Source organism: Zootoca vivipara, chromosome 6 (genome assembly GCF_963506605.1).
Source record: "Zootoca vivipara chromosome 6, rZooViv1.1, whole genome shotgun sequence".
Lineage (NCBI taxonomy): Eukaryota > Metazoa > Chordata > Lepidosauria > Squamata > Lacertidae > Zootoca > Zootoca vivipara.
This window is the reverse complement of record NC_083281.1, coordinates 12,095,971-12,120,900: the sequence shown is the minus strand read 5'-3', so window position 1 is coordinate 12,120,900 and position 24,930 is coordinate 12,095,971. Positions and strand designations below refer to the sequence as shown.

General features: G+C 50.0%; 1 protein-coding gene across 2 annotated transcripts in view; it reads right to left on the bottom strand.

Moving 5' to 3' along the window:
- Positions 1–1,227: 1,227 nt before the first annotated feature.
- The window catches only part of HOMER3 (homer scaffold protein 3), a 39,633-nt gene continuing 15,930 nt past the window's right edge, over positions 1,228–24,930 (bottom strand). The window contains exons 3-11 of one of the 2 annotated variants that reach the window (XM_035120914.2): positions 19,716–19,875; positions 18,945–19,101; positions 18,236–18,367; positions 16,714–16,821; positions 15,547–15,668; positions 14,732–14,888; positions 6,383–6,490; positions 3,438–3,518; positions 1,228–2,221 (exon numbers count right to left, since the gene is read on the bottom strand). In XM_035120914.2, the coding sequence (XP_034976805.1) occupies positions 2,033–2,221; positions 3,438–3,518; positions 6,383–6,490; positions 14,732–14,888; positions 15,547–15,668; positions 16,714–16,821; positions 18,236–18,367; positions 18,945–19,101; positions 19,716–19,729 (1,068 nt within the window). In that variant the 5' untranslated portion in view covers positions 19,730–19,875 and the 3' untranslated portion in view covers positions 1,228–2,032. The remainder of the gene's footprint in view (positions 2,222–3,437; positions 3,519–6,382; positions 6,491–14,731; positions 14,889–15,546; positions 15,669–16,713; positions 16,822–18,235; positions 18,368–18,944; positions 19,102–19,715; positions 19,876–24,930) is intronic. The other variant, XM_035120915.2, reaches the window with a different exon arrangement.

The following is a 24,930-nucleotide window of genomic DNA, read 5'->3' as shown; positions in this document are numbered from 1 at the left end:
CCTTGCTTTTTCCTGCAAGACCAATTGCAGTCGTTAACAGTCGTCAACAGGTTTACCACTCCTATCACGCATTCCCACCACCCTTCTGAGTAATACCCCTCCCCACCCTCTGACTATACAAAAGGGTCTGGTGACTTCTGTTTCAGTGTATCTGAAGAAGTGTGCATGCACACGGAAGCTCATACCTATGACAAACTTAGTTGGTCTCTAAGGTGCTACTGGAAGGAATTTTTTTTGTTTCGACTACGTCAGACCAACACGGCTACTACCTGTAACAGGTCTTTGGCTGATTGACACCCGATGCCCTTTTAAAATATGCTGGGGAGCGGGGATTACTGGGTTTTTAATATGCATTTTGTGTTTTTATCTTGTGATTTTATCTTGTGAACCGCCCTGAAACCTACGGGTATATAGGGCGGCATACAAATGTAACCAATAATCAGTGCTTTTTTCCCCAGGGGGCACTCAAGGGTACGCAGTACTGGCCCTTGGTTCCTTAGAAGAAAAGCCCTGGTTTAAAATGTGGCACTTAGTGTAACAACTTCATAGTGTGTACCGGCACCTTTTTTTTCTAGAATAAAAGGACTGCAAATAATAATTATAATATTTTCGGTTCATGGGCCAGAGGTCCCATCACCTTTGGGCTAGAGCAGGCATGTCCAACAGGTAGATAGTGATATACTGGTAGATCACTGGGTGTCTGTGGTAGATCACTGGCAGATCACTGGCTCCCCCCAAAGAAGCTCAACAACTTTGGGTTGCCAAAAAATCTCAACATTTTTGCCCTGAACCCCCCCCAAAACAGGCCTTCTTCCTCCCTAAAAAGCTCAACAACTTCACCCTGAACCCAAAAAACAGGGCTTTCCTTCCCCCCAAAAGCTCAACAACTTTCACCTGAACCCCCCCCCCCAAAAGGGTAGATCACTGCCAGTTTTTAGCTCTGCAAGTAGTTCGCAGTCTCTTGGGAGTTGGCCACCCCTGGGCTAGAGCAAAGCAGGTGAGGACCTACGTTCCTGCCAATGAGTCACACCCCCTGCCTGACTTCTTGGAATACTCCTTGAACAAACTGCGCTTCCTTCTCAAACCAGGAGAGGGTTAGGTTCTTGGTTCCGCACAATATTTACAGAAATGGGCAACCTGCCAGATTGGCAGCTGGCTTGGCTCGCTGCCCCTCTCCCACCGGCCCCCTGGAAATAGCCTTTCCCCCCTCTGACATTAGCAAACCCCCCTCCCCCCCTGCACACACCCCAATTTGCCCCGCCAGTTTTCCCAAGCTGAATATTCATTCCCACATTCGCATTACCCCACTAAGACAAAGCCATTGCTCGCTTTGAAAAAGAAAACCAAACGTACAATGGAAGGAGGGTGTTGTTGGGAGGAGAGTGGGGGGCGGCGGAGAGAAGAAAATAGCTCCATTTACTTCCAGGAAGAGAGTCAAGGTTCCCTCTGGGGTTTGTTTTTTTTGAAGGGGAGGTCTCTGGTAATCTGTAAAAAGCAAGCTTGTGAAAAAGACTCAGCTAGGAGGATTACAAGAAAGGTTTTTGAATCAGGCGCTGGTTCTGGTAAGGCTGGGGGGGGGGGGAGAGAAGAGTTCTCTATCAAAAACCTACTGGATCAAAGAAAGGGGGGGGGAACCACCATACTAACTTGGCTAGAAAAAGGATAACTGTGTCTGTAGAAATGGAAGCATCCGAAAGGGAACTAAGGCCAGGAAAAAGAAGCCTGAAGGTGTCAGCCAGGATAGCTCAGCTGGTTAGAGCCTGGTGCCGAGAACACCAAGGTTGCAGGTTCGATCCCCTTATGGGACAGGTGCGTATTCCTGCATTGCAGGGGGTTGGACTAGATGATCCTCAGGCTCCCTTCCAATTCTACGATTCTGCGATGTCCAGCATCCTCTTGGAGGAACATTTGTGGAGGACCAAAAATGTGCCCCACCAGCTACCCACTTTAGAGCCACGTCGCCTGTCCGCTTCCGCCAGGCCAACCATTTCGAGGAGAACCATCGGGGCAGCCTCCCCACCTATGGCCAGGCTCAGTTGCTCTCCACCAGCTTGGCCAAGTCCTGCCGCAGCTCGCTCAGCTCGAAGATCTTCATGTCCATGATTTCCGCCACCTTGGCCACTTCGTGGTACATCTTCTCCCGCTCAGAAAGTGTCTCCGACAGAGACTGCTCAGCCAGGCGAAGGCGCTGCTCCAAGTCTGTGTTGCGCCTCTCCAAGTCCTGGCGAGAAAAAGGGGGGAGAGGAGAACGGCCTCAGGGGCCTGGAACTCTCTGTCTCCCTGTGATCATGAGGGATCCCTGCTCCTGGCCACCCCAGGACCATCACCCCCCGGGGAAGAGCACTTGGGTTGCACACAGACCACCTCTCAATTAGTTCCCCAGAAATGTTCAATCCATGTTTCTTTTGCAGGGGGTCTTGTGTGGTGAGTGCCTGGAGGTGGTTGGAGGATGGATGGTTGAAATGGACTGAGGTTGAATCCTGACATGACAGAAGTGCTATTTCAGGGTGACAGGGGGCGGGCGGGCGTGGAGGACTCCCTGGTCCTGAATAGGGTCACTGTGAAGGACCAGGTGCGCAGCCTGGGGGTGATTTTGGACCATGGAGGCGCTGGGCAATTCTGTGTCCAAGGCAGTTGTCTACCAGCTCCACCTGGTACGCAGACTGAGACCCTACCTGCCCGTGGACTGTCTCGCCAGAGTGGTGCATGATCTGGTTATCTCCTGCTTGGACTACTGCATTGCGCTCTCTGTGGGGATGCCTTTGAAGGCGACTCAGAAACTACAACTTATCCAAAATGTGGCAGCTAGACTGGTGACTGGGAGCGGCCACCGGGACCATATAATACCACTTCTGAGAGACCTACATTGGCTCCCAGTACTTTTCTGAGCACAATTCAAAGTGTTGGTGCTGACCTTCAAAGCCCTAAATAGACTTGGCCCTGTATACCCAAAGGAGCGTCTCCATCCCCATCTTCCAGCCCAGAAACGGAGGCCCAGCTCTGAGGGCCTTCTGGCGGTTCCCTCCCTGCGAGAAATGAGGTTACAGGGAACCAGGCAGAGGGCCTTCTCGGTGGTGGCGCCTGCCCTCCCATCAGATGTCAAGGAGATAAAGAACTATACAAGCTTTAGAAGACATCTGAAGGCAGCCCTGTATAGGGGAGTTTTAATGTTTTGATGTTTCATTATGTTTTGATGTGTCTTGGGAGCCACCCAGAGTGGCTGGGGCAACAAGTCAGAAAGGTGGGGTGCAAATAATAAAATAATTGTTGTTACAGGAATTGGCAGGCAGGCCTAAGTCACTTAGGGGGTGGCAAACAAATGTTTTTAAATCAGGAGCAAATGGGGTTGGGGAAAAGTTGGTGCTTCTGTTCAGGGAGATTTGGCTGAGTCACCATTGCAGCTGCCCCTAATCCTCCCCTCCTGCCCCCCCCATTACCTGCACCTTCTGACGGGTGTCTTCACACTCTTCATCCGTATCCCAGCTTCCTCCTTTCTGCCCCTTTAGCTGCCGTAGTTCCTGTGTCGTTTAAAAAAAACATGCAAACAGGAATGGAAGAATGTTCCTTTTGGCCCTTCCTAGTCTGCAATGCTATGATTCTATGAAACAAAAAAGAGAACTATACCTTTAAAGAGCATGGGAACTGTAGTTTACTGTTAACAAAAGCTAAACCCCAAGCACCATTAGCAAACTACAGTTCCCAGGATCCTCTGGGCAAGGGGATTCACAAGCTTTACCTGGGATATGTTTCCAGGCCCTCCCGGTGTCCCTATTTTCCAGGGACAGTCCCAGATTTACAAAAGCTGATCTGATACTGGAGCATCCCACTTTTCCTTAGGACGTCCTTCTTTTCAGTGGAGAAATATTGGACTGCTAGGCAACCCCCCAAGCCAAGGAAATAAGTAACTATACAGCCTTTAGAATACATCCAAAGGCTGGATAGGGAAGTTTTTTAAATGTTTCATGTTTTCTAATTATTATTATTATTATTATTATTATTATTATTATTATTATTATTTATTATTATTTATACCCCGCCCATCTGGCCGGGTCTCCAGATGGGCAGGGTGTTGTTGTTGTTGTTGTTGTTGTTGTTGTTGTTGTTGTTGTTGTTGTTGTTGTTGTTGTTGAATAGGACACCCTTATTTTCATCGGGGAGAAGTTGGAGGGTATGTGTCCACAGCCTTGGTCAGACAGCCCTCCCCCCCCCAAACCCCATTATTTGTTTTGCAAAACGAGGTTTGGTTGCAACTATTAAAATGAAAATGGATACATTCTAACCAACTTTTCTCCCCCTTGCAAAATGCAATGGCTGAGAGGCTAAACGAGCCCAATCGCCAACCTGGCGTCCTCTGGGCGGTTTAGACTACAACTCCCAACAGCCCCAGGCAGCAATGAATCAACTCAGAGGGCCGATGCCAGGAGCACAGAGGCCATTAATGCACCTGCCCCTCTGGATACAGCGGTGTAGCAAGGGGGGCGTAGGGGGCGGGCCGCCCCGGGTACCACCCTGGAGGGGGGTGACACTCAGCCCCCCCCCCCCGTGAGCGAGCAGCCAGCCGCTGCCCGGTAAAAAACCTCGCTCGGCGGCTGGCTGCTCACTCACTTGCTGGGCCGGCACGCTTTTCTTCCTCCTGCTGGGGCAGAGGCGAGGGGCAGGCCAGAGAGGGATGTCAGCGGCGGCCACTGATGCCCCTCCTTGGCCTGCCCCTCGCCTCTGCCCCAGCAGGAAGAAGCAAAGTGTGTGCCAAGCAGGTGAGCGAGCAAGCTGCAGAGTGAGGCTATTTAAGAAACCTCGCTCCATGGCTTGCTCGCGACGCGATCCCGCTGGTGCTGGAGCGCCGGCGCCGGCAACCTGCTCCGTACGGCGCATACGCTGTATGGAGTGGTGCTGCGCATACGCTGTATGGAGCGGGTTGCCGCTCTGGGTGCCCCAGCGGCTAGCTACGCCGCTGTCTGGATAGTCACATTTCTGCATGCAATAGCCTATTTTCCCTAATATAACCCCCATTGTGTGTTATTTTGACCATGCCATTTTAGGAATACTTGACCCCAGTGCTATTTTTTTCTACACACAACCCCAATTTCTCCCTGATGCCTACTCATGAGTTTGATGTATTGGCATAATAAGAATATACACATCTGTATATTAATGTATGGTAATGTAACAGTGTTTTTTCGTTGCCTTTCAATTTTTTTCATTCTTTCCTTCTCACTCTTTTTTATAAATGAAATTCTTCTAATAAAATATTAACCTAGTCTCAAATCCCGGGGCTCAGCACATGCTCAGAGGAACTCGCGCTCCTTCATTTACGCCCCCAGGGCTGAACCACAGCAGTGCCCGGGGGGGGGGGGCGGGACACCTCAGGCACCTAGCAAATTGCAACAAAGCCCCCCACCCCCACCCCACTGCAACAAAGCCCCCCACCCCCACCCCACTGCCATAGATCCTGAGAGGCTGCAGCTTAGCCCACTCCCTGCTTTACAGAAATGCTAATTCTTAGTGCTATGAGTCCGGGGGGGGGGCATGGAGTAGAGAGAAAAGCAACGCAGCACAGAGCCTCTTCTCGCCAGCACACGAGTTTCTGCCTTGCGCAGCATTCCTGGAAAGGCGGATCTGCGTCTAGAGCAGGCGCATGCCCTGTAATTAAAACTCTGCTTTAAACTGTTAATTTAATTGGCGCCCAAGCAAGAGCAGAGGTGGAGTGTGGGCTCCTGGAAGCTGCTGATGCGGAAAGGAGAGCGATGGAGGAGGGCTGGCAGGGCAAGGAGGAATGGGGAAACTACAGCTAATCTGTCGTGGGGTGGGGTGTGTGTGTGAAGGGGGGGGGTGTTGGTCTGTTAGGGCAACAGGGGCAGCCCTGTGCCAAGTCGAGAGGGAATGTGCAAGCGGGATATGAGAGACTGTCTCTATGTCTCAGCATCCAGCAATAAGACCATGAGACGACAGTGGCTCTCAAAGGATGAGGCAAGACTCCACCCTGGTGTGGCAGGAAGATTCCAGGACAGGCATCCCCAAACTGCGGCCCTCCAGATGTTTTTGCCTACAACTCCCATGATCCCTAGCTAACAGGACCAGTGGTCAGGGATGATGGGAATTGTAGTCTCAAAACATCTGGAGGGCCAAAGTTTGGGGATGCCTGTTCCAGGAAAACCAAAGCAGCGTTTAAACATTTCTGTGTAATATAGCATAGTATCAAAATTTATTTACAGAATGTGGGAAGATACCTTTTCAAAATGAGAGCAAGGTACCAAGAACAAATATGATAAGATCAGAATACAGCGAGGCTTCTTTGTGTTGATGAAAATTTATAGGAAAAGCCACAGCAGGAAATCGTAAGCTGAGCCTCTGAGCCACCAGGAGGGTGACACCGGCCCCTTACCTCGTCTCTGGCTTTCACCAACTGCTCCAGTTCTTCCAGGGCAGGACTGGGCTCCTCCTTGGCCTCCCCTGAGGATTCGTGGCCTCTCTGGGCTTCCAGCTCGGCCACCTGAGGAAGATGATGAGACAGGTTTAGGGGCAGAAGAGACAAAGGGAGAGACAGCACCCCAACTCCCCAAGGCCTGACGCCAACAGGGGTAGGGAGCCGGATGCTGCAGAGCCCTCCATCGCACTGGAGGGCAGGAGCCTGGCTTAGGGGGTGCAGGGCAGGGCTGGATGCCACACACCTCATAGAATCACAGAGTTGGAAGAGACCACAAGGGCCATCCAGTCCAACCCCCTGCCAAGCAGGAAACACCATCAAAGCATTCTTGGCATATGGTTGTCAAGCCTCTGATTAAAGACCTCCAAAGAAGGAGACTCCACCACACTCCTTGGCAGCAAATTCCACTGCCGAACAGCTCTTACTGTCAGGAAGTTCTTCCTAATGTTTAGGTGGAATCTTCTTTCTTGCAGTTTGAATTCATTGCTCCGTATCCACTTCTCTGGAGCAGCAGAAAACAACCTTTCGCCCTCCTCTATATGACATCCTTTTATATATTTGAACATGGCTATCATATCACCCCTTAACCTTCTCTTCTCCAGGCTAAACATACCCAGCTCCCTAAGCCGTTCCTCATAAGGCATCGTTTCCAGGCCTTTGACCATTTTGGTTGCCCTCCTCTGGACACGTTCCAGCTTGTCAGTATCCTTCTTGCACTGTGGTGCCCAGAACTGGACACAGTACTCCAGGTGAGTATTTTAACAATGGGTCCATAAGTTACTGTAGAGGCCAATTCTGGATCCACACATCCTTCCACAGTGGACGTAGGTTTCCGGGCAGAAGTTGATCACAGTGTGGATTTGCCAAGCGTGCCTTCCTCTTAGCATGTTTCTCCCTTGCCTCCTGAGATCGAGTTTCTTCAAAGCCCATGACACCTTTGGTAAAGGCTGTTCTCCAACTGGAGCGCTCGCGGGCCAGTGTTTCCCAGTTGTCGGTGTTTATACTACATTTTTAAAGATTTGCCTTGAGACAGTCTTTAAACCTCTTTTGTTGACCACCAGCATTACGCTTTCCATTTTTAAGTTCGGAATAGAGTAGTTGCTTTGGAAGACGATCATCAGGCATCCAAACAACATGACCAGTCCAATGAAGTTGATGTTGAAGAATCATTGCTTCGACACTGGTGATCTTTGCTTCTTCCAGTACACTGATATTAGAATCATAGAATCATAGAGTTGGAAGAGACCACAAGGGCCATCCAGTCCAACCCCCTGCCGAGCAGGAAACACCATCAAAGCATTCTTGACATATGCCTGTCAAGCCTCTGCTTAAAGACCTCCAAAGAAGGAGACTCCACCACACTCCTTGGTAGCAAATTCCACTGCCGAACAGCTCTTACTGTCAGGAAGTTCTTCCTAATTATTAGTTCGCCTGTCTTCCCAAGTGATGTGTGAAATTTTTCGGAGACACTGTTGATGGAATCTTTCGAGAAGTTGGAGATGGCGTTTATAAGTGGTCCATGTTTCACAAGCATACACTAAGGTTGGTAGTACAATAGCTTTGTAAACAAGCACTTTGGTTTCCCTGCAAATGTCCCGATCCTCAAACACTCTGCGCTTCAATCGGGATCAATCGCCTCTGATCAGTTATAGCCAATTTGTGGGGGGGTCTTACGCAACAAAAGCCATCTTCCCAAAGACAAAGTCTTTTGCCAATCAGGAGAGCCAATCAGGACAGCTGCCCATGTTCCTAAGACAGAAGCCATGCTTCGGTGCTCCCTTTCTAGCAGCACAAAGGAGGTGACCTCGTGTGTCCTCTCTCCTCCTCCTCCTCCTCCTCCTGCCCTTCCTTGCAAAGCCAGGCCAGCTGATGCAAAAGCGTAGGAACAAGTCCAACAACAGGGCCGGGTCCTCAGGCCTGGGTCGTTGGAAGCGGTACTGGCAGCCCTAAGCACCGTTGCAAAAAAAACCCCAAAAACCATGACAACAACCCATCAGAGAGGTAGCCAGGCACCCGCCTCTATTCCGAATAACGCTGCGTGCAGAACGGGGTCGGCTCGAGAGAGAGGGAATGTCAATTATTCATCAAGATGGAGGGTTACATTTTTAGAAGTGCATTCTACAAGCCAGCAGCTGCTGCTTTGGAAAGGCAGGGAGCGGCGGGGTGGGGAGTCTGGCAGGACGAGCCTTGGGGAAGGGTGTTGGGGTGGGGTGGAAGAGAGCGAGATCCCAGTGGCAAATTTGGAACCTCAGACGTTTGAGGAAAGGAAGATTCTAGCCCTCATGACGGTGGAGACAAGCTGAAGGAGGCAAGGGCAATCATGACATTTCGGTTCATGAGGTTTTGTTTGTGGGTTCATGTCCTGTTTGGGGGCTTCCCTGTGGGGCAGTTGGCCGGCCACTGTGAGAACAGGATGCTGGCCTTAGCTGGGCCCCTTTGGCCAGATCCAGACCCAGTCGGTCACTGTGTTCTGCATGAAGGTTTCTTTTCCAAGGCCCCAAAATGTTAGACGCGCAAACGCTGCAGTAACTCAGAGCAGGGCTTTTAGTGTGGCCTGTTGTTTTTCGAGGGGTGTTTGGGCTTTCCCGAATTTGTTTCTCACAAATTTGTTTCCGTTCCATATTACGGTTGTGTTTTTAGCCTTGCAAAAGGCTTCAGGGTTTCGAAACACAACGACTCCCAAAACCTCCAGCATGCAAAAAAAAACAAATAACAAACACAATATTCCAGATCCACTGGAAATGTTAACACTCTCCCCCCGCCCAATACCAAAGTGAAATTTAAAAAAAAACACCATATATCAATCAAAGAGTGGCGCCACAATAGACGTTACTGGAATTGATGGGCTCGAGTCATTCAGGCGACTGAGTCTGCTCAGAGTATGACTAACGCAGAAGAGATCACCTTGATATTTCCTGAAAGCCAAGCTGCCTTACAGAGAATTGCCCTCAGAATCCACCAGTTCTCTCCCCACCCCACCAGCAAAGGAATTTCATCTCCAGTGTCTCCATTTAAGTCGATTTATTTAAAACGCTGACAGCTCACCTTTCTCTGTTCGAGGTGCTTGTGGGCGAAATTGGGGTTGTCATATTTCAAAATGTAAAAACCAGGACACCCCCAAAGTTGCTGAGCTGCTTTTTTTTTTTTACGAAAACACCCCCCCCCCAAAAAAAACCACCACGCGATTTTTCGATTGCCGAAGATCCAGGACCAAGCGCAACCTTTTGGAAATTCCCCTCGGATGTCAATTCTGCCTTTGAAATCCCAGTAATGTCTGGGAAAATCCAGACATATGGCAGCCCTAACAAAATTCAGTTTTTTATGGTTACCATTTCGAAAGAGGGAGAAGGAATGTGTGTGTGTTCGTGTGTGTGTATCAGAGGCAAAAAGAGGGGAACTCCCTTCCTCCCCCTCCCCCCAGAAATGAGAAAGGGCTGTAGCTCAGTGGCAGAGCCCATGTTTTCCACAAATAAGATCCTGGGTTCAGTTCTCATCATCACCAGGTAGGGCGGGGAATGTCACTTGCCTAAGACTAAGCAGAGATTCTGCCACTAATGCGGAGCTAGGGAGGGTTCACTGGGTCTGACGGCACAAGGCTCCTAGTTCAATTAACCCCTTAACCAGAAGCTTGAGGGCTAGATCCTTGGTTTATTTCAATGAACCATGCCGAAGTTCTGTGGCAGGCATAGCTGCCAAGTTTTCCCTTTTCTCACGAGGAAGCCGATTCAGCATAAGGGAATTTCCCTTAAAAAAAGGGAGAACTTGGCAGCAATGGTGGCAGGACATCTGCTTTGCCTGCAGAAGGTTCAATGCCCCCATGGCATCTCCAGGTAGGGCTGGAAGAGGCTTCTGAGCCTGGAACCCTGGAGAGCAGCTGCCAGTCAGTGCGGGTAATACTGAGCTAGATGGACAAGTGGCCTGGCTCAGATTCCCCAGTTCCTGTATGATGAGATATTCAAATCACGCGCTCACTGAATCCACTGTAAAGGTTTTCCCAGATAATCACAGAATTGGAAGAAACCTGAGGCTAATCTGGTCCAGCGTTTCCCAAAGTGGGCGATACTGTGGGGTGCTGGAACAATCTGGGGGGGTGGGGCGGTAGCAGCCCCAGGTGCAACTGGGGGGGAGTGAATAAAAATTAATAAAATAGTAAATTGATAGCAGCGCACCAGGTTCCTATTTCTCATTAGGATTATTTTTAATATTATCCTTCACTATCTTAATTTTTCTGTATGTAATGCGAATGTTACTAGGGTTGATTTCAATAAATAATTTTATAATTTCCGAGCTTCAAGGTGTCATATTCACAACAACATCTTTCTTCACTATGCCATAGGGCATAGGCAGAAATACAGGTACATAAAAAAGAACACAAATTTGTTGCTGCATTTTTCTGTTTGTTTGCTTAAAGAAGGTAGCTTTCCCCGGGGGGGGGGGAGGGGGCGCTGAGTTGTTGTTGTTCCTGAAAAGGGGGCAGTAGGCAAAATATGTTTGGGAACCTCTGGTAAAGGTAAAGGTACCCCTGACCATTAGGTCCAGTCGTGACCGACTCTGGGGTTGCGCGATCATCTCGCATTATTGGCCGAGGGAGCCGGCGTATAGCTTCCAGGTCATGTGGCCAGCATGACAAAGCCGCTTCTGGCAAACCAGAGCAGCACATGGAAACGCCGTTTACCTTCCCGCTGTAGCGGTTCCTATTTATCTACTTGCATTTTGACGTGCTTTCGAACTGCTAGGTTGGCAGGAGCTGGGACCAAGCAACAGGAGCTCACCCCGTCACAGGGATTTGAACCGCCGACCTTCTGATCAGCAAGCCCTAGCCTCAGTGGTTTAGCCCACAGCGCCACCTGGGTCTGATTCTTGTCCAACTCCCCCGCAAGGCAGGAATACGTTGCTGTCCCACACGGGAATCGAACCTGTAGCTTTGGCTTTATCAACACCATGCTCTAACCAACTGAGCTATGCATGCACGGATAATGCCCCAAAAGCGAGGTGGGAAGGTGAGAGAATGAGACAGAGGGCATTGTGTATTTCCTAGTTCCGCCCCCCCCCCTCCACCCGCAAAAAAAGACTTGTACCAGTCAGGGTGGGGCAGTGACCTCTCCTTTGTCCGCAAAGACTGAAGTGGGGGGGGGGGCCTTGACAAGAGGCGGCTGCTCTCTCTCTCTCTCTCTCTCTCTCTCTCTCTCTCTCTCTCTCTCTCTCTCTCCTCTCTCTCTCCCCCCTCTCCCTCTCCCTCTTCCCCATCTAACCTGACGAGACCTTGGTTGTGAGCTAATATTAGCAAGCACAGAGCGTCTTTCGCCATGCCAAGGGGCTGCAATGAAACCAGGGACGTGTGCATGGCGACCTCTGGGAGCGGAGCTGGGAGAGAAATTACACGCCTGCCTCTCTCCCTCCTGCCACATGGAAATACTTCCCCAGAGATGAGCAGTGGATCTGGTGCCGATTCCCCCAAGCTCCGAGCGTCTGGGGCGTATCCTGATTAAACTACCCTCTGTGGGGACCTATCCCCAAAGAGTCAGCTTCTGCTGGGAAATGGGGGCGGATTCTGCCAGAGCTCTACGTGCAGATGAGTTGCTCAAAGAGGGAGCTGCACAGACTAAAGTCTCCTGCCGGCTACTAAAAATGTTAAAAGGCGGAAGCCTTTTTGATCTATATGGGGGGAGAGAACCCAGGCGACACCCACTACACATTCCAGTCCAGCCGCCACGGCACAAGGTGAGGCTAGAGAGCATCCCAGTACGTTTCCGAGCACAATTCAAAGTGTTGGTACTGACCTTTAAAGCCCTAAACGGCCTCGGTCCTGTATACCTGAAGGAGCGTCTCCACCCCCATCGTTCAGCCCGGACACTGAGGTCCAGCACCGAGGGCCTTCTGGCGGTTCCCTCATTGCGAGAAGTGAGGTTATAGGGAACCAGAGAGAGGGCCTTCTCGGTAGTGGCACCCGCCCTGTAGAACGCCCTCCCAGCAGATGTCAAGGCAATAAGCAACTATTTTACTTTTAGAAGACAACTGAAGACGGCCCTGTTTAGGGAAGTTTTTAATGTTTGATGCTGTACTGTTTTTAATATTCAGTTGGAAGCCGCCCAGAATGGCTGGGGAAACCCAGCCAGATGGGCGGGGTATAAATAAATTGTTGTTGTTGTTGTTATCCTATGCACCCCAGGCGTGATCCGCTTGGTCAAAACAACACATATCAGCAACATTCAGATCACAGACCATGCACCAGTAGAATCACAGAATGGCAGAATTGGAAGGGACCACGAGGGTCATCTAGTACAACCCCCTGCAATGCAGGAGTATTTTGCCCAACGTGGGGCTCGAACCCACAACCCTGAGATTAAGAGTCCCGTGCTCTGAGAACTGAGTTATCCCACAGAAGTCAACCGCAAACTAGAAGAGGAAATACAAACTGCCCCATCATGATCTTTCAGCCACATATTGGCAACAAACAAAACAACAAGAGAGAGTCTCTTGAAGGCCCTCCAAAACTACTTTGTGTAAGTTACTGATCAGGGCTTGCTCACCTCCCTTCCATCAGCCTCCGCTGGGGAGTGGCCAGTTCTGTCCTGTCCCTGTTCTAGGTGCCATTGCTATTACCCAGAGATGCTGCAGAACCATCTGACCTCAGAGGAGGCTGTCAGTGGGGCCTCTCTTTTTGCGGGGGGGGGGGGGGGGTGAGGGATTAGAGAGGTACTTATCCAACCACTCCTGCGCAGCCAGCATCTCCTGGGCCAAGGAGGCTGCATGCACTGGCGGAGGAAGAGGAGTGCGGGGGGAGCGCACTGCCCCCGGCAGCGCGATCCTGGCAGGGTGCCATCGCGGCTGCCCTCCCGTGCACTGGGCGCCCCGCCCCTGCAGGCGGCGTGCCCCGCCCCCAGGACGCACACCAGCCCCACCCCTGCCTGCTCTCCACTCCCTCCCCCCCCCCCCGTGCCGGAGCATGAAGCTCCACCATTGGCTGCATGGTCAAAGTCCAGAGGCTTCCGCTCTGAAGACCATATAACACCGGTCCTAAAGGATCTTCACCAGCTCCTAGTACGTTTCCGAGCACAATTCAAAGTGTTGGTGCTGCTGACCTTTAAAGCCCTAAACCAGGGGTGCTCAAACTAAGGCCCGGGGGTCGGATGCGGACCAATCACCTTCTAAATCCAGCCCACAGACAGTCCGGGAATCAGCATGTTTTTACATGAGTAGAATGTGTCCTTTTATTTAAAATGCATCTCTGGGTTATTTGTGGGGCATAGGAATTCGTTCATTTCTTTTTCTTTTCAAAATATAGTCTGGCCCCCCACAAGGTCTGAGGGACAGTGGACCGGCCCCCTGCTGAAAACGTTTGCTGACCCCTGCCCTAAACGGCCTCAGCCCAGTATACCGGAAGGAGCGTCTCCACTCCCATTGTTTTGCCTGGACACCAAGGTCCAGCTCTGAGGGCCTTCTGGTGGTTCCCTCCCTGCGAGAAGTGAGGATACAGGGAACCAGGCAGAGGGCCTTCTCGGTGGTGGCGCCGGCCCTCCCATCAGATGTCAAGGAGATTTAAAACTATACAACCTTTAGAAGACATCTGAAAGCAGCTGTGTATCAGGAAGCTTTTTAATGTTTGATGTTATATAATGTTTTTATATCTGTTGGAAGCCACCCAGAGTGGCTGGGGCAACCCAGCCATTTGGGTGGGGTATAAAGAATAAAATTATTATTATTATTATTATTATTATTATTATTATTATTATTAATATTACTATTCACAGCAAAACCACAGCCTCTCTTACTCCCACAGAATTGGTGCCTATTGGTGTCATAGAACTGTAGAGTTGGAAGGGAACCCAAGAGTCATCTAGTCCAACCCCGTGCAATGCAGGAATCCTGCCCAGAGACGTCACTGGGTGGGCTCGAACCACGAACCTTCTGGTTAACAGCCAGGAATGGCTTACGAAATGGATGGGACTCTGCTGAAATGGCAAAACTGACTGCCAAATTAAGAGGACATAATGACAAAGTGTCTAAGGAAGAATGGAGCCCAAAGATGGATTACCTATCAAATTATCCCCCATATATGAAGTCGCCGCAGGCAGGGTTTGAAATACAAGCAGCAGAATGATGAAAGATTAAGCAAAACTCTTGCCTTGAAACTTCCCTTGGAGTTTGCAATCCCTGCACCACCAAGAGCATCACCTGGAGCAGAACATAATGGCCCCCTGAGATCACGACCACGGTGAAGTGCGCTGCAAAGATGGCGGCCGTCTCGGTCAGCCCCTCAACCAGGCTCCCACACCAAAGGCCCCTCCCCAAAGGTCCCCCCCTCACCCGTTGCCGCAGGGTCTCTGTCTCCTCCTGGTAGGCTGCCAGCTGTTTCTTCCATTGCTCCACGTTGGCGTTGGCTTCGTTCAAGGCGGCCACCAGCTTGTTGTTGTTGTCTTGCAGGGTGAAGAACTCTGCCTCCCACTGGACTTCGCAGACAGAGCTGGGAAGGAGACAGAGAGGGTCAGTGGTGGATGCCAACGGCCACTTTGCCAAGAATCCCAGAATCTGCAGAGTTGGGGGCATAGCTGCCAAGTACCCCGTTTTCCCCGGGAAACCCCCCGTTTTTACTTACCTTTTCCCGGTGGTCACCCGTATCACTTCGTCTCCCGTTTTTCTCCGTTATTTTCTCCTGCCGGCAGGCAATTTTTTCCTTTTTGATTTGCCCTTCTATGGGCACAAATCATTTTTGGTGCCCATAGATGGGCGGGGCGACACCGGAAGTTGCGTTGACGCCCTTCCGGTCATGCGTAGAAGCTACTTTTCAAGCCGGCGGCGGCCATTTTTGGTGCCCATAGAAGGGCAAAGCGACACCGGAAGTTACGTCGACGCAACTTCCGGTGTCACACGGCTGCCAATCCCGGATTCTGCAGTCCCGGGACTTGGAAGGTAAGGTTGGGGGGGACCCCGAGGGCCATCTAGTCCAACCCCCTGCAAGGCAGGAATATTTTGCCCAGATGTGGCTCAAGCCCATGAGCCTCAAAGGCTTGCGCTTTACCAGCTGAGCTCTCCCAGCTGCTAGGGAGCAAGATTTGAACAGGAATAAAATAGCCGCAATTCGGGAGCCCCTTTCCCTAACCCCCCTCCGTCGCCCTCCTCACCCTTCGGAGAGCATCTTCTTGATCCGCTCCCTCTCCGTCGTCATCTCCATGTCGGCGCTCTGGCTGCGGAAGAGCTTGTCGTCTCCGGGTCCATTGGAACTGATGATGGGGCTGGGGAGGATCTGTGGGGCAGGAGAGCATGGGGAGGGGGCAGGTGAAGCAGAGTCCAATTTCAGGTGCCCTCAAGAGCCACCTGTAGCATTCCAGGAAGGTGGGATCTCACGCATGGACAAACGCACCCTCCGAGGGGTCGAGTCCCCGTACCACACTGGGAAATCCCAAACCTTCCAAAAACCCCAGGTGGTTCTCTTGCTATCCAAACCTAGAAGAACCTCCTCTCTTCCTCACCGTAACCTTTTTTATGCTCCTCTGGAACTCCATGCCACTGGGTGCTAAAAAATTCAACTAGAACTGTCGCTTAGCGCTTCGGAAGCTTTGCTAAGTATTAAAATGGTGGCTTTATTTTTTTTAAAAAAAAACCTCCCTGCTCAATGCGAAGCTTCCCTTCTCTCTTCCTCTTCCTCCTCCTTCTCCAGGCCAAGGGACTGTTCACACTCCCTCCTCCGCATGTGCTGCTGATCCATCTGTGCCCAGACCTAGGAACATGGCGTCCTCCACCCCCCAGATCCACCTGCCTGTCCCTGTTACCCAGGAGGGAAACAGACCCCTGCCCATCTCTCCCAGGTTCCTGTCACCCACCCCACCCTGCTCCCCTAGTTCGCCAGTGCTGGCACACGGGGGGCCAGACGGGGACTCCAAATCTGTTGCTCGAGCCTGGATACAGAATCCTGTTGTTAAAGCCTAGATGCAGAAGGAGTTTATCTAATCCCACCTCTGCACGGCGGAAGCCAACAAGCCATTGTAGTCGAAGAACGTAAGCAGCCATGTTAGAAACTCAGGTATATAATCTCTAGGGGAAAAATGGGTCCTTAGACCAAGGGTGCAGTTGCCAAAACAAAATGTCCATTTGCCATTTGGGGGCAAGTCAGCTCTAAAGTCTTATTTTTCAAATGAGACATTGGCTGTGATGGTGTCAGGTGGGCAGGGTCGAAACAGATTCATGGGCCAAATTCGGACCCTGCCGGGCCTCATTTTCAGAGGTTCCCCATGCTTGGCCATCCCCCGCTGCAGGGTTTTTTTGGGGAACAGGAAATCTGGCCTGCTTACCTGGTGGGACGTCAAACTGAGGGCTGGGCTGGTCAGCTCCGTCTTATCCTGCGACTTCTCCCTTGCCAGGCGAGCGGCTTCCTTCACCTCCTGAAACTTCTCTGCAAACTAAGCAGGGTAAAAAAACGGAGTGGTTCGGCCGCCAGCTTGGATATTTGTAAAATGGGTCAAAAAAGAGGCCCTACCCTCTTCTACCTTGCTAGCTTTACAGCACCCTTTAACTCGTTTTTTTATAATTTAAAATTTTTATTAGATTTCCCCCCAAAGTTTCCAAAGCTGCTAAGTGGGAGAACAAAAGAGTTGTGTGAGAGCTGAGCTGGAAGCTCTGTGCTGGACCCAAAGCTGTGACTAACCAAGATCATAGAATCATAGAGTTGGAAGAGACCACAAGGGCCATCCAGTCCAACCCCCTGCAAAGCAGGAAACACCATCAAAGCATTCCCGACAGATGGCTGTCAAGCCTCTGCTTAAAGACCTCCAAAGAAGGAAACTCCACCACACTTCTTGGCAGCAAATTCCACTGTCAAACAGCTCTTACTGTCAGGAAGTTCTTCCTAATGTTTAGGTGGAATCTTCTTTCTTGTAGTTTGAATCAATTGTTCCATGTCCGCTTCTCTGGAGCAGCGGAAAACAACCTTTCTCCCTCCTCTATATGACATCCTTTTATATATTTGAACATGGCTATCATATCACCCCTTAACCTTCTCCTCTCCAGGCTAAACATACCCAGCTCCCTAAGCCGTTCCTCATAAGGCATCGTTTCCAGGCCATTGACCATTTCGGTTGCCCTCTTCTGGACACGTTCCAGCTTGTCAGTATCCTTTTTTAACTGTGGTGCCCAGAACTGGACACAGTACTCCAGGTGGTCTGACCAGAGCGGAATACAGTGGTACTATTACTTCCCTTGATCTAGACGCTATATTCCTATTGATGCAGCCCAGAATTGCATTGGCTTTTTTAGCTGCTGCATCACACTGTTGACTCATGTCAAGTTTGTGGTCTACCAGGACTCCTATATCCTTTTCACATGTACTGCTCTCAAGCCAGGTGTCTCCCATCTGGTATTTGTGCCTTTCATTTTTTTTGCCCAAGTGTAGTACTTTACATTTCTCCTTGTTAAAATTCATCTTGTTTGCTTTGGCCCAGTTGTCTAATCTTTTAAGGTCATTCTGAAGTGTGATTCTGTCCTCTGGGGTATTAGCCGCCCCTCCCAATTTGGTGTCATCTGCAAACTTGCTCAGATCTCTTGGGGTGTGAATGCTGTGAGCTCCCCTTACAATGCTCAGGTCATACTCATGTGCAAATAAAACCATATATCCTCAGGACACTGCAGTCTCCACCAACCTTCCTTCCAACGACACAGCCCTGGTCGAGCAATTGGAACCCCCCTGGAGTTTCTCAATTCTCAGAGATTAGGGTAGTGTTATAACAGTAGTATGTCGCTTTGCAGGGTGTGTTAAGTTTAGTAACAAAAAACAAAAAACCGTTCCTTCCTTTCCTTATCCTGCCCCCCAGTTCTTACCTGGGAGAGATGTTGCTCAGAAGCAAATCCCAGGCCATAGACGGTGTTTGCCCTGCTGTCGGCCCACTGGCCAAATTTCTGCGAGGTCTTCGTGAACGTCATGTTGGGGGTGATGGTACTGTTGATGATGGCCTTTGGGGAGCAGAGAAAGGCAAGCCTTTTAAGGGTCTCATTCAGCCTTAGGTCAAGAGACAGTGGCTATTTCAAAGCTTCCCTCCCTCTCTCAGAACACTACAATTTGCAGACACCCAAGGAAGCTGAGGGATGGGAGATTCAGGGCGGGTGAAAGAAAATAATACTTCTTCATGCAACACAGAGTTGAACAGAGGAGCTCCCTGCCACGGTGACGGCCAACAACTTGGCTTTGAAAGAGGATTGCATGGAGGAGAGGGCTATCAAAGGTTACGAGCCACGATGGTTGTGCTCTGTTTCTACAGTTTATTTCTTAAAAACAAAACAAAAAAGGTTTTTTCCCCCCAAAATGCAAGCCTATAATGGGGTTTGTTTTCTCCTGCTCTCACTGCCTCTCTCACCTTCAGGGCTGGCTCTAAGGCAAGGCTGGGTGGCGCAATGCGCCAGGGTGCGGGCCGCCAGCGGGTGCCGCGCTGCTGTGCCCACCAGACAGCCATGCTGGGAAACGGGGCGGGGGAGCGCCAGAGGGATCTTCGCACCACGGGGTGCCAGATGCGCCTAAGACGGCTCTGCTCACCTTGGTGCCTCCCACGCTGATGATCCGGTAGACGTTGCGTGTGGCATCGTAGAAGTAGGAGACGGTCAGCGCATGCTTGCTGGTGGGGATCCAGTTCCTCTTGGTGGCGGGGTCGATCTGGAAGATGTGTGCCCTGGTGCTGAAGATCGGCTGTTCCCTGCGAAGGAGGGAGGGAGAGGAAGGAGGTGCTGAGCAGCGGCTGAGATTGGCAGCCAGCAATTGCTGTCCCCTAAAAGGCCGTCTCCCCACCCACCCACCCAACCCACTTCATGTGCTCTTCTGTTCAGCGCCAGGCTATATCTGAGAGACCATATTCCCTCCAATGAACCTGCCTGGGCTCTGAGATCTCGGGGCAGAGGGTCCTCTCTTGGTACCGCCACCCTCTCAGGACGGTGGCTTCTCGGTCGCTCACAGACAGCTTTGGAACTCTCCACTCCTAGAGAAATTAGACCAGCTCCCTTCTTGTCACTCACCCTTTGGTCCCTTTCCCTAAAAACAAAGCTAAGTTTCTAGTCCTCATTCTTCTGAATCAAAGGCTATAAGGAGATAGGAATCGGAGGGCTGATCTCCCCAGCTCTAACGATTAAGCTATACCCATTCCCTGGGAACTGAAGCCGCCCACCCCCTCCCCACCAAGCAACGATCGATTTATGGCAGCTCAAAGCTGAAAATCAAAAGAGGAATTTCAAAGTCTTGGTCTTTGTTAGTTCGAATGTTAACACACAGACACAGGGGAAGCAGAGCGCGTGGAGATTAAGGCAAGGCTGTTACCTAATTGTTGACATTGGTTAATTCTGACCGAAGCAGGTGGTTAGGTGACAAGTGGGGGCTGGGAGAGGGGTCTTTAAGCGGCCATCAACCATCAGGGTAGTCCTTTCTGTCCCTGGGCGAAATTCCCAGTTTGGCTGGGGTCTGGCGGGCGATTCATTTCCTAGCAATGGAAAATGACGGCTGTTAATTGACACACAAAACACAGGAGAGAAAAGGGACCGAGGCGGAAAGCAATATTGCTGAGCAAGAGCCGGCCAGAGGTTTTCTGAGCTGTTAATCTGTAATGATTTTGGGCCACTTAGGAGGAAGCAGGAAGCGGGGAGAGAGACAGACAGAGAGAGAATCAATCTTTGCAATCCCTATATACTGGGCTCCCATGTCTCAGGGAGCTTTAGATTTCTTGACACCTAGAGAGGCGAATGCATCAAGAGTTAGCGACACAAAGAAATGTTGCGTCTCTGCTTCCTTTGCTGCATGGAAGCATTTTTTTTTAATGGTAGGTTATTATTATTATTGAATATTATTGAATTTGCATGCAGCCCCTTCATACACAGATCTCAAGGCTGTTCACAACATAAAAATACAATAGGAAACAACAGTAGTTGAACATCTGCTGAGAGGCTTGGTGAGGGCAGCAGACCCGGTCCCTTGCAGCCTAACACAGCAAAGCACATTCAGGAATCAGAGGAGCAGAAAACCACAAACCAACCCAAGATGATACAATGGAACCATTGTTTTCAAGACAACCCCAGTCACAAGCCTGGCAAATCTGGAACTAGACTTGATGACGCTGGTATCTTTTAGTGATACCAGGCCTTTGGCTCATTAATATCCTTCTGTGGGAAGGGGGTTATTATTGTCTTGCTGTTTTGGTTTAATTATTTTCTTGTGTTTTATCTTTTATTTTCTTCTGTGAACCACACTGATATCTTTTGATGAAGGGTGGTATTTAGTAGTAGTAGTAGCAGTAATAATAATAATAATAATAATAATGTGAGTCTAATTTGAGACAAACTCATCTCCTCATCAACACAAAGAAGCCTTTCTGTTTTCTGATACTTCATATCTGTTCTCAGTATCACTAGATGCTCTCTTATTTTGAAAAGATTCTGACCCACATTCTGCAAATAAATAAATAAATTATTTTGATACAGTGGTGCCTCGACTTACGAATTTAATCTATTCCGTAGGTCGAAAAATTTGTAAGTCGAAAAGTGCCATTGGAAACGAGATTTCCCATTGGAAACAGAAAAATTTGTAAGTCAAAGCAACCCCATCTAAAAATTCGTACGTCGGAAAAACCCTATCTAAAACCGCCGCGGTTTCCGTTCGGATGTCTAGGAATTCGTTAGTGTGCGGCCATTTGCCCCATTCGTAAGTCGAAAAATTCGGTTGTCGAGTCGTTCGTAAGTCGAGGTACCACTGTACTAGACTATACTACCCTGAAATGTTTAAATCAGGCACCCCCAAACTGCGGCCCTCCAGATGTTTTCACCTACAACTCCCATGATCCCTAGCTAACAGGACCAGTGGTCAGGGATGATGGGAATTGTAGTCCAAAACATCTGGAGGGCCAAAGTTTGGGGATGCCTGGTTTAAATGTTTCTCTGATCGTCTTGGGATCTTCCCACCACACTTGTCACCCTCTCCTGGTGCACCACACCCTTGGAGAACCACTGGCTTAGGGCAAAACCAGAGGCAGGGTTTGGAGGTCCCAAGCGGCAGGGTTCTGCAGACTGTGTGACTCCCACACCGAGACTTTCATGACAGGCGCACATTCCAGCAAGCCATGTCCCTCGCCCACCACCAGTCTGCATGCTGCCCTTTTCTCTCTTTCGTTCTTTGGCATGCTTATGGATGCTTCCAACCAGCCGCTCAGGCTGCAGACAATGGCTCCTGCTCCGATGCCAGAAACGATCTCCCATTGCTGATTTCTTTATGCCAGACTGCTCTTTAAAAAAGGAGGGGAAGGCAAAGAGGAGCAGCCCAGCCTGGTCAGTTGGCAACCCCATCAAAACAAGGCCAAAGGCAGGAAGCCGGGGTGGTTTGGGGTTCGAGATCCCAGGAAGCCCTAATGCACAAAAGGCTTCCTCCATATCCTGCAACATTTCTCTGATGAAAACAGGGACATCCTATTTAGTGGTGCTGGAGGAGACTCTTGAGAATCCCATGGACTGCAAGAAGATCAAACCTATCCATTCTGAAGGAAATCAGCCCTGAGTGCTCACTGGAAGGACAGATCGTGAAGCTGAGGCTCCAATACTTTGGCCACCTCATGAGAAGAGAAGACTCCCTGGAAAAAACCCTGATGTTGTGAAAGATTGAGGGCACTAGGAGAAGGGGACGACAGAGGACTAGATGGTTGGACAGTGTTCTTGAAGCTACGAACATGAGTCTGACCAAACTGCGGGAGGCAGTGCAAGACAGGAGTGCCTGGCGTGCTATGGTGCATGGGGTCACGAAGAGTCGGACACGACTAAACAACTAAACAACAAAAGAAAAGAGTGACATTCCAGGCATCTAGAGGTTTGCCCCGCCCCGGGTGTCGGTTAGCCGTCATTCACCCGATTCAAGGATCAAATCAGAAACCAGGACAGCTTCTGTAAATCCGAGGCTGTCCCTGGAAAATAGGGACACTTGGGGGGGGGAGTCCTGCTTCTTTCCCACAAATGTTCAGACTGGATATGCAAACATTGATGTAGGACAGGCCTGCACCTCCCATCTTGTTAAGCACAGAACCTGTGTGAGATTGAGACCTGGAAAAAGAGTTTTTTTCAGGATCATATCCCCAAATCACAAGAGAGCACGGAGCCCCAAATCGCTGCCATGCTCTCGCAATTAAAAATGGGACACCCCATTTCTTTCCATGACAGTTGGAATGTAAAATATAGGAATATAGGTAGATGCCTTATACAGTGATACCTCAGGTTACAAACACTTTGGGTTACAGACTCTGCTAACCCAGAAGTCTTAACCTCGGGTTAAGAACTTTACCTCAGGATGAGAACAGAAATCAAGTGGCAGCAGCGGGTGGCCCCAGTAGCTAAAGTGGTACCTCAGGTTAAGAATGGTTTCAGGTTAAGAACGGACCTCCGGAACGAATTAAGTTTGTAACCAGAGGTACCACTGTACTTAATGCTTTATTATGTTTTTATGTATGTTGGCAGCTGCCCAAAGTGGCTGGGGCAACCCAGGCATATGGGCTGGGTATAACAGCAACAGCAGCAACAACAACAATCGCAATCGCAATATTATTATTATTATTATTATTATTATTATTATTATTATTATTATTACACCACCTGAATTTGTCAATATTCAATCAACATTACCCTGCAAAAGAGCAACAATCTGAAAGTGACCAGGGGCAGACTTTGGACTTTCAAATTTCGGCAAGTCCAAAATTCACCATGCCCCAACCTCCCGTTCTACATGCCTAGTATGTCATAGTTGCAGTGCCACCCCCCCCACCCCCCGGCTCGGCGGTTGCACTCCCTCTGATCTGCCTGTGAAGCTTCATTAACTATGAACTCCAAAATCTGGGATCCTGTCGAATCTGGTGCCGAAGTCTTGCAGTCATTTTTGCAGCAAAACCCCTGCGTTTTGCGAGACCCTACAAACATGAGGTTTTCGCTGCAAAACAACTGCAAAGCTTTGCCACCCGTTTCGAGGTGATCCCATACTTCGAGGTTTGTAGCTAATGAAGTCTGCCTCCAAAGTGGCCCTTGACAGAGTACAGAGCAAGAGGACCAGTTAGCAGGTGGACGTCACTCGAAGCAGCTGCTGGGATTGCAGCTTTTGCAGTCTCGACATGCTCAGCCCAGGACGTTCTTCGGAGCAAGCCAGCGGCCTCTGCTTGCCTGGAGGCAATGGGAGAGAGCTTCACACACTGGCTGCAGGGGGCTTTGAAGAGGCACTTAGAAACCAGCCGGCCACCAGCAGGGCGTCTCCGCATGTGAGCGGGTGTGCATGTCCTGGGGCAGAGGGGTGTGTGCACGCGTGCGTGCATGCGAGAGAGCATTCTCCTCCGCATGCCGGCTCCTCGGGGCTCTTGAAGCGTGCAAGATTGGTGCTTGATTGTTTGCACAGAGAGAGAGGACAAAGGACAGTGAGGAGATGGGAATGGGAGGGAGGACATGCTGATAAAAAGCAGCCTCGCGGAAAGATGAGGCATCTGCTTCCCCCAGCACAAAGGGGGAACCGGTTGGAGCATGCAAGTTTTTTGCTGCTGGGGGCTGCCTCGCTACAGTGGATGGAGCCAAGAGGCACAGGGCCCCCTTTCTCTGTCTGGCTGCATACACACCACACATTCAAAGCATGTTTTTGTCCCAACCCTAGAATTCCGGGAGCTGTAGCACATGCCCTCATGGGACCTTAACTCCCAGCATCTTTAGAAAACTACAGTTCCCATGATTCCTTTTTGGGAGGATAAATGCATCTTCTTCTTTTTCTTTGGCGATCACTCGTAGCCGAGTAAGATTGTCTTCCATAAACATGGTTTTAACAGTAAGTGACTGTGGAGTCCAGTTCTGGATCCATACGTCCTTCCACAGTGGGGACATTGGTTTCCGGGCGGGAGTTGATCACGGTGTGGATTTGCCAAGCATGCCTTCCTCTTAGCACGTTTCTCCCTTACGTCCTGAGACCGAGTTTCTTCAAAGCCCATGACACCTTTGGTAAAGACTGTTCTCCAACTGGAGCACTCGCAGGCCAGTGTTTCCCAGTTACGCTTTCCATTTTTAAGTTCGGAATAGAGTAGCTGCTTTGGAAGGTGATCATCAGACATCCGCACAACATGACCAGTCCAACGAAGTTGATGTTGAAGAATCATTTGCTTCAACACTGGTGATCTTTGCTTCTTCCAGTACACTGATATTAGTTCGCCTGTCTTCCCAAATGATGTGTAAAATTTTTCGGAGGCACCATTGATGGAATCTTTCGAGGAGTTGGAGATGGTGTTTATAAGTGGTCCATTTTTCACAAGGGTAAAGTAAGGTTGGTAGTACAATAGCTTTGTAAACAAGCACTTTGGTTTCCCTGCGAATGTCCCGGTCCTCAAACACTCTGCACTTCAATTGGGAGAAAGCCGCACTTGCAGAGCTCAGGCGATGCTGGATTTCGGCATCAATGTTGGCCCTTTTGGAAAGGTAACTGCCTAGGGTAGGAAAAGTGATCAACATTTTCCAACGTTACACCACTGAGTTGGATTTGTGGC